General features: G+C 34.1%; 1 protein-coding gene across 1 annotated transcript; it reads right to left on the bottom strand.

Moving 5' to 3' along the window:
- Positions 1-2,435: 2,435 nt before the first annotated feature.
- On the bottom strand, positions 2,436-7,897 carry LOC149211791 (ras-related protein RIC1-like). Its single transcript, XM_089391579.1, has 6 exons — positions 7,639-7,897; positions 6,970-7,042; positions 6,569-6,616; positions 3,111-3,158; positions 2,896-2,967; positions 2,436-2,714 (listed from the first exon to the last, which is right to left on the bottom strand). The coding sequence occupies exons 1-6, from the start codon at positions 7,650-7,652 to the stop codon at positions 2,451-2,453; spliced, it is 519 nt and encodes a 172-aa protein (XP_089247705.1). The 5' UTR covers positions 7,653-7,897; the 3' UTR covers positions 2,436-2,450.
- Positions 7,898-10,144: the final 2,247 nt, after the last annotated feature.

Here is a 10,144-nt window from a genome sequence, read left to right as displayed (position 1 = left end):
AACCTTCTTCTCCTCCACACGCGGAAAGGGTTGACTGCGTTTTTTGTTTTCCAACATTGACCAAGTTGCAGCAAGTTTGACCAGTGTTGACCAGGCAGCATTTGACCTTGTTTGACTGTGTTTTTCTTGGGAGAAATTCTGTTTGGGCAAGCCGCATCTGTGCGTTGACCAAGTTTGACCGATTTCTTCAGGACTGTTTTGCACTGATTTGGATTGTTTTTGGAGGCCGAATTGACTGGGTTTGACCGAGCTGATTAGGAGAAGTAATCTTGCTGATTTTACCAGCATTTACTTTCTAGTTAGGGCATCTTGTTGACTGCAGTTTGACTGGACAGATTTGACTGTGTTTGGGCAAGTAAACTTTGTATATTGTACTCTCTCTCTCTCTCTGCTGAACTTTTGAAGAATAATAAGAAGATTTGATCAAAGGGTTTTCCCCACATTGAGTATTTTCCCTGGCATCCGCCAAATATTGTGTCCTCTTGTCTTGGCTTGTCTTCCGCTTATTGTTTATGTTATATCTGCATTTACTATCAATGTTTATATGATTGCTAATCTGAAATTGATATTGGGCTAATAAGAAAAATTGAAGTAAACTGCTCTAAAGCATATAGAACATACCATTGTTATCTGAAATTAACATAAAGAAATGCAAGCACATATGGAGAGGGTTTGCAGTTAGCGGGAGCAAGAAAGGTGTGAGGAGAAAACAAAAATGCACGCAGGGAACGAGGAAAAGACTGTGGGAGAGAGGGACGAGCAGCGAAGGAGGAAGAGCAACCACGGATGAGGAGAAAACGCGGAGGAAAAGCAGGTCAAGGAGAGAAATGGATGAGCAATCTTCACGCAGCTGGAGAAGGTTGCAATTTGGCAACAAAAAAAGAGGAGCAATTTCAGAGAAAAGAAAGGAAAACGCAAATAGAGGGAGCAACGAAATTTTAAAGGGCTTCAGGGCAGCAAACTAAAGCCCAAAAGCTTTTAAAAAAATCCCAGAAATTCCCTTTTTTTTAAATGATATATTTCTGCTTCAGATTTGTCCTCGGATCTAAATTTGAAACCCTCAAACTAAAAATAATTTGGAATAATGCCTTGCAAAATGATATTGAGGCCAAATCTTGCCCTCCAGGGTCTAGATCTGGCTTCAAATTAAACTTCCTTTTCAAATCTACACCTGCAAAAAATGAAAACAAAAATACCCAGAACTCAGATATATAAAATTAAATAAAACCCCAGAAACCCAAGTTATAAAATTTTAAATCAAAATAAAAATTACAGATCCATGCCTTGATGTATCATTTTTATTTTACATCCACTACATCATATATATATCTGTGTTTTCTTCATATTTATGTGTCAATGTGTTTATTTCATGTTGTTATTGCTTTATATGTTTAAAAAAACAAACAAACAAAAAGATTGAATATATTATGCACTTTTTTATGTTTCTCGATATTGCCGATAAAATGTTTTTTGGACCTTCGCTGATATTTTGCCGATACCGATATTATCAACACTGAAAATTAATTATTTTGAGTTAATTTCCTCAAAAAAATGACTTTGACCTAACCACCAAGGCCCAAGGATCAAAAATTTCTTGATTTCTTCAATATTCCCTTGGTCGAAGACCTCCAAAAATCAACTTCTTTAAAACCCACGAATTTCACCTTTAGAGAATTTAATTTTTACCGAGGACACAAAATTAATTAAATTTCTGGCTTAGAATTTAATTTAATTTTGCCAGAAAATTTAATTAATTGACTAATCCCTCTAATATTTAGCCATGGTGTCTAACTATGAGGGACCATGCACTAAATATTTTTTACATGAAGGGGGAACACCTGTTTGCTATAGACCCTCAACATTTACTCAGTTCTGCGACACAAAATTGATCTAGTAAACCAAGTAATCTGTAATAAAATAATACAACCAATTAACTAGGATTATTCTCAAATTACTATTACAAAGACTCGATAAAAAACACTATGACTCACTTAATATCTTGACGATAAAATCCACCCTAGCTTTGGGGTGAGGTTGGAGGGAAAAACTCTACCGGTCATTTGTGTCTAGAAACACAGATGAATCAGTGAGACAAAAAACTTCCTAAAGTAGAAATCGTCATCAAAATACTATGCTTACCTAAGTTCTTACATACAAGATGGTCTTACTAAGATTATTTACATTATAACCATGCAGAATGGGTTTACATCTTTAACAAAACTGTGGTTTGATGATGAAATCTGAAAGGCACGAACACTCGAACATGATAGATCCCTTTTGCGAAATAAGGGGTGTCCTCCTATGGGGTCATTGACACAAGGTGGTCAGCAGGGTCTATTTGTAATTTTTTATTACACGGAACACACCATCCAGCTTGTAAGGTATTTGCAAAGATATTAGTTGCATCTCAATAGGGTAATCATTTAAATTAACCAAAGAAGTTTATTTATCTACAAATTGGACTGATTTGCAAGTATGTCATCTATCCAAGAGATCAATATACACAATAGTGCAAGCTTCAACAACAACAGAGGAATGGGATGAACTCCAACACTGACCTTGCCAGCCTGGTAGCTAACCACCCTTCTTGTTGTGAGATCACATTTGTTTCCTACAAGCAACTTATTAACATTCTCACTCGCATAACGATTGATTTCATTTAGCCACTGCTTAACATTGTTGAAGCTCTCTTGATCTGTCACATCGTATACAACCTGCCCAATCATTAAGTAAACAAGACCACTAAACTTAAGAATGTGATGTGCCATTATGTATATAAGCTCAAGTACTACCAGCAAATGAGAGAAACCATTATCCAGAGCAATAAGAAGCATACCAAACAGCAGTAAAAAACAGACAAGGACATGTTACAGGAAATTCAAAAGAGATACTTACAATAATCCCATGTGCACCACGATAGTAACTGCTAGTAATTGTCCTGAACCGCTCTTGCCCAGCAGTATCCCACTGAAACACCAACAAATTTTGCCCCATTCCATAAATATGGAAGAAATAAAAGATAAACATGTTATGTAATCCTTCAACAAATCTTAAGTTATGGATCCAGATAAAGGGAAAATATATTGATCCAGAAAGTAAAATCTACTTACAATCTGAAGCTTAATCATCTTCCCATCCTGTTCCACTGTCCGTATTTTCTGACAAACAAGTTGAAAGCATGTTAAACACTTCAAATTGCAGATGCAGGAATAAAGGTGATATCAAATCCCCTTACGATGTTCATGGCTAAAGCAGCACTAAATAAAAAGATAACACAATCTCACTTCTGATAAAAAGGAATTCTATCTGCAGAATCTCAAAGCACCCATCTATATCTACATAATAGCAGAGACTACAGTCAAGATTTTAAGGGTTATCCTCATGCACTGACATAATAATAAAATAGAAAAGCTATATCGAACACAAGAGTTACCCTATGTATCTCAACATTTTATTAATTAAATAAAATACTATTTGCAACATGGCACATTTTCTATATAAACAACTTACTTATATTCACTTTCAACAAACAGCTGACAACATCCATGTCCATGTCCCTGTGTCAGACACCTGAACACTAGGGAGTCAGGACACTCAAGACCTGAGTGTTAGACACTCATCTCACCTGTCACAATGTTGGCCATGGCTAAAGTCGCATGCACTGGTGTTGATCGATTATTGCCAGAAGTATCAATACTTGGATACTAATGTACCAGATCTAAACCTGAATGCTTTTAATAATGACGATCCTCTTGAGGGATTGTCTGTCAAACCAGCTCATGCAGCACATGGACTGGATACATAAGAAGCAAAAGAGCATAGTGGCATTGTTGGTGGATGTGATATTAATGTTTTTGATTATGAGATCCAGGAAGACAAGCTATGAGATTATTCTACCCTTTTTTGCATTCTCCATTAGCATTTTCATCTATCAACTTATCTATATGATACATTTTGATGTCATGTGTGTAGCTTTGTGCATATTTCTATTGCCTGAAATATTTCCAATACACACAAATATCCCACAAGTCTTTCACATATCTTCCTCCACAAACCACAGAACATTATACTCCTTTTGATATATTGGACCTGTTGTCCCTCATGCCAGCAGGGGGTACACATGTATTTTTGCAGCACATTCGCACCATTGCAAGCCCAAGGTCACAAATCAAAAGCCTTGTAACAACCATGTGAGGCCCTGTATTAGATGTCCTAGGCCTTGTGTTTGGTCGAACTATGGCCAGTCCCTTTGGTCTCGTCACTTGCTCCTTTCATCTTGGATAGGATTGGAGGGCCTCCAATACGGTTACTTGAAGACTCGTGGTTTTAGAGGAGCCTTCTTTTGTATGGTCGATCACCAATGTATGGGTCAGTCCAACCACATCAAGATGCACCTAGGTTTTAACTTTCATGTGTTGTGAGTTAGTCATATGATCCAATAATTATCTATGGAAACAAAACAAAACAAAACAAAATTACACCATAGGATGTCAGGGAAATAGCAATTGAACATCAATTCCAAGATGAGAGCTAGAGACAAGTTATAGGAAAAAGAACCAAGGTCTTTACACTAAAGAAAACTTGGCAACTCTAAGAAAAACTAGACATTAAGAAAAAAATGTAGTAGCAGGCCAAGCATCACTTCTCAATACAAACCATCCAAGTAACCTACAACAGCAGAAAAACAAAGAATAAAAGCAAAAGTCCCACTTTCTTTGAAATTTTACAACCATAACATCAATTATTGAGAGATGCGAATAATTGGACCAAAAGATTACAGGAACCAAGTTGCAACAAAATATTATTTCAAAAAACATAAAATGATTCAACCAATATTAAGTTAACATTTCTTTATTCTGATGGATAAATATCCCAGAATACAATGATCAAGTGGCTTTCTTACAGCACCAATGGCTTGTCTAGTCTTTGTAAAAAATCTATGGTCAAGAATATTAAATTTTTAGTAAGTCCTCGTTATTATTTATGGCTACACAAATCGGTATCTGGGAAATATAGCCAAGCATTGTTTCTTTAACCTCTCAACACAAGGAAAAGGAGAAATATAATTAATTGTTTTTGACTCCTTAAAAAATAAAATCTGTGTACACATCAAGAAGACCCCACCCAAAGATAGTTTTGGTTTTTCTTAACATTGATTTGTTTGTATTATAGCCAAACCTCTATGCACCCAATCTTACCATAAAAAGAGCTGCGACCTAAAGATAACTAAACAATGAACTCCCTCAGGCACCATGTCTTGAATATGAGAACTTCAATGTGACTGAACCACCAAAGAAGATAAACAAGACCTAGCAGTAACACAGCCTGTCATGTTTAAAAATAACCAAACATCCAATGTCATCTAACTTCCAAGACCAGCTTCTATGATCGAGATAGGCATAAGAAGAAAGAAATTCATGGCCTTTTGGCTAGCTTGGTGTACCTTTCAAGACATTCATAGGGATGATAGAATTCCTAAAAGGCCTGACCTGGGAATGGTGCAACAACAATCAGAATGCATTTTAAGAGAGCAGAGTTTTTCAGGGATGCAATCAATTTTTTAATTTAGTTAGGGATAAACACTTTCAGGGCACGTTAAAGCTTGGTCTATCACTTTAGTAGAGGAGGGCAAATGTTTGAAATTAAATTCTCCTTTCATCTCTGAAAACAAAAACCAAAAAATTGTAATTCATAATAAGATTACATTTTACATCACACTAGTGCCATGTATACTGAGTAATACAATGTTATTACCAGACATTATTTCCAAAATCAAAATTAGCGTGTAAAAGAGGCCAGGGAGCTAGAAGATCAAAAAGCTCTGGTTAAACATTAGGTCAATGTGCCATGCACAATTAGTAGAATCCCAAAAAATGACCTAAGTTGTCACCACGTAGGATAATTCATGAACAATTTCAAGTCCAAGAGGCAGACGGAGGGAACATGAGAGGTTTTTCCTTCCCCTACACACCCCTATAATGGATCTAAAATATCATTGTGTTTGGTTTAGCGTTTAGGCCATGATTGGTCACTTGTCTAGTCCTAACTTCTATTGGTGATCTTAGCCATCAATTCATAGATTTTGGGGCTATGGTTCTTCCCTATATGTCTCTTTGTTTTTCACTATTAAGAGAAATGTTTGATTAAACATTGATGATTGACACCAACTCCATATATACTGTGGATATAAAATGGTTCCTTTATGAAGTATGCGAGGTTTGGTTGACTTGGGGTGTGCCACCATACAGCCCAGTTTTTTGTTGCGAGAGTATGTCATTCCCTGATTTAGTGAGATGCTTTTACAATTTCAAAAAGAATATACATCTTACCTGTGAGAGAAACACAGCTCTGCAAGTGTAACCACGTCCTGGAAACTACAATTTTTGAAAGTCACAATAGAAAATACAACAGAATCCACAAACAAATGGGAAAAGCAAAACCCAAGCAGTAAGCATAAATCACTAAGATCACATGAAGGAAAATGAAGCTCGACAGGCCCAACTGTTAAACCATTGGGCTTTAAGAGACAAATTTAAATAGAACAGATTTTTGGGCAAATCAAACCTACAAAGTCAACTCCTATTGTGCTGATGTAGCTCTCCAAATAGGAATCATCCTGCACGTTCAGAAGACTGTTAGAATTTCATTGATAACAGTTTCCAACATTTCAAACTGATTTCAAGATAGTTTCATGCAAATTCAAATAGTAACCCCTGACCTTGGCGAAAATCGATAAATGGCCATGATATTACCACAGAACTTCAAATTTAATCACGAAAACGTAAACATTTGAATTTTTTTACTAAGCTCGGAAAAATGCTCAATATTTTCCACAGTTGGTAGTGCTAGAAGATTGGGCTAAACTTTACCGAATTTGGCACTATTATTGGAATACAGTTTTTAACACAATCATATAAAATAATCAACTTATATCAAACCCTACCATCTAGGATTTATCAATTCAATTACCGCAAATCTGAGAAGAAGACATGATTTTCCAACTCCTGAATCGCCAATCAGCAACAGCTTGAACAAGTAATCACTGCATGACAATAAATTTCCGATAATTTAAACGGAACAAGAATCTCATAGTGAATTCCTGCAGCTCTTTCGGTTAAAATCCAATGGCAACATTACTTCCAAAATTTGGCTATGCAATTCCTACGTATAAAGTTTGTTTAAAATTTCAAAACCGGTATATTTCAAATATATTTCCAAAAACTCATATTGCAAGAAAGATTCATTTTTTAAATTGCTTAAAACTGTTTAAAACCTTCAGTTAATTAAGAAAATTCAAATTCTAAGAATATACAAACAAATTACAAACCCTAAAACGTGTTATTTAAACTAACGATTAATACATGATTCCTATCAATTTAACAACCTCAGAGACAAATTAATGGATTAAACTTAAAATAGGTAGTAGGAAGAATCATTTCATAATTAATTCAACTATTTCAGCCCAGAAATAATAATTTATGACATTCATGAAATAAATAAAGATAAAAACCTCTAAAACGTTAACTAAACCAAAAGTATATTGTTTTTTTTCCAATTTGAACTTCCAAATTCGGGATTTGATAGACGATTTCTAACAATTTAGCTCATTCAAAGAGAATTTAAGGGAAGAAAACTTACTACTCGGTAGTCATGTCAAAACAGTCACGTTTACAAAACCGACGACCGGATTTGCAGCGGCAAGGGTTTCTGCTACAGTTGGAGAAGTTACAAAAGCGAGATTTTGGCCGGGAATTGTGAACTTGAAGCAGGAAAGCTGCAAGCTGTCGCAGTAAATTCCCCTGCGCACAATGGCCTTTCGCAATTCTTAAAATAGGTTAAAAATCTCAGTTTACTTAAAGATTCACATTACATTTAAATTGTTTTATTTATCGTCAGCACCAAGCCATCTGGCAAGCCTATAGTATCAAATAAAAAGATCAGCTCAAATATTCCTTTTCAAGAAAATCATTAATATATACCTTTTTCAGCGTTGGACTTGTGCTTGGTTTTTCTTTTTCCTATATATATATATACTAATTAATAAATATTTATTTCACTATGGATGGTCTAACTAATTAATTAATATATATTTAACAATTGATGGTTGAATCTAATTATTTTGAGTTGTAATTTTTTCAAAAATTTGGCAATATTTATTTAAAATAATATTTTTAAATATATAAATGAATTTACATATTTTTAAATAAAAAAGCGAACATTAAAGAAATTTTTTCAAAAATTTGCCAATATTTATTTAAAATAATATTTTTAAATATATAAATAGATTTATATATTTTTAAATAAAAAGGTGAAGAAATTTAGATGATTGTTAAATTTTTTTAATGAGAGGCACTCTATAGTTTAGTATAGGAAGATGTGTATAAGTTCAGTATAGGGAGATGTGTAGTATATAGAGGTCAGCTTATAAGTATATAAATGTTATGTTATATAAACAGTTTGCCTTGATCAAATTATATAGCTTTAGTGGGCCTAATGGTTAAGCGCATGTGTTTCCTCCTAAGAGGTCATAGGGTTACAGTATGTATGTCTTTGTAGGCTTAGTAGTTTAATAAAAAATAAAATAAATAAATAAATAAAATTGAAATAAAATAGTAAATTTACGAATGGAGGTTTTTGGGCTCTAGGTTTTCACAACCCATGGTTTTGCCCATGGTATTGTTTTCTAATGTAGTTTATTCAAAGGCATTCTCCGCTAATGTGAGACATTCATTGCAACAAAAGCTTTTAGCTAAATCAAAGTAAATCCTAATTTCCACCACAAATATCAGAACCTCGAGTAATTTTCATATCCAATTCGGCAAAGAAAACCACTCAATAAAGAAACACTACATAAAGACTTCATATCTCTGTGGATGCATGGCTTCTAAGGTGTTTTGTATGCTATTTTATTTTATATGTTTGAAAGTTTACTTTTGAGTGTGAAATATGTATATATATATATATATATATATATATATATATATATATATATATATATATATATATATGCATGCAATCCTACATTTTGCTTATATGGTTTTTTCTCTGCGTTAAGATTTATTGTTATTGAGATTTTTTTGTGTGCATTAAAATTTATTGGAGTTGTTCAGACTATGTCAACCTTTGGTTTTAACCTCCGCATGAAAATTCAATGGAATATGTCTCTCAAATGTTCATAACAACTTAGTTTAGATACAATTGTTATTGAGTTTTATTTAGGAGATTGGATAATAACATTGAAAATAAAATTAAATCAGAGATAGTTAATCCTTAAGACAGAGTTATATATTCTTATTGGGTTTTACGGTATAATAGAGGAGTTGATTAGGTTTTACGGTCTAACAACAGAGCTTCAAGTCGATTGTCTTAACTATTGAGCTTATATATATCAAACCATCATAGATCCATCTTAACTTTGGATCAATTAAGCATCGAGAGAGATCAAATATCAAACCACCGTAGATCCATATTAACTTCAGATCTATTAAGCTCCAAGAAAGATCAAATCTCTCGAGGTGCAAATCTTTCCTCGAGTTTTGCACTCAAAAAAGAGATTTGCACCACGAGAGATTTGATCTCTCTTAGTGCTTAAAACATCCAGATTTAAGATGGATCTATGCTGGTCAATAATAATTTTTTTTGTTTATAAATTTTAAAAACATGATTATATATATGTGTGTGTGTGTGTGTGTTATTGTACACTCATTTCAAAAAATTACATTTTTAAATTTACATGACAATAAAACAATAACTATGTTTTAAGTTTGAGTGACTATTGAACAAATTTGGATTTGGATTTTCTTAGCTGGTCCTCAACCATGCTCTAGGTTTTGTTGGCTTACCCTCAACCATACTCTTGATGCTCCTGCATCACACTCCCAAGGAACAACAACACTCTACAGGAATCCTTGTTCACATCTTCCCTATCTCTCACAAACTTCATCACACCGCACTAGTTGCTTTCGGTTGACCACAAATCTACACTTACAAAGTGGTTTTCATATTACCATGAACTAAACGAGCATACACATGCCTCATAAGGCTTACATAATGACTAACTCAGGTATATTCAATGGCAAACTCCACTCATGGAGATATCAGGTACATACATTCTGAAGAACCACTAAATCAAGCCAAACATGAC

The sequence above is a fragment of the Pinus tabuliformis genome, chromosome 1_1 (genome assembly GCF_031772625.1).
Source record: "Pinus tabuliformis cultivar Carrire ecotype Pingquan chromosome 1_1, CPIR1, whole genome shotgun sequence".
In the NCBI taxonomy this organism is placed as follows: Eukaryota; Viridiplantae; Streptophyta; class Pinopsida; order Pinales; family Pinaceae; genus Pinus; species Pinus tabuliformis.
The sequence above is the reverse complement of the archived record's forward strand: the minus strand, read 5'-3'. Positions and strand labels throughout refer to the sequence as shown.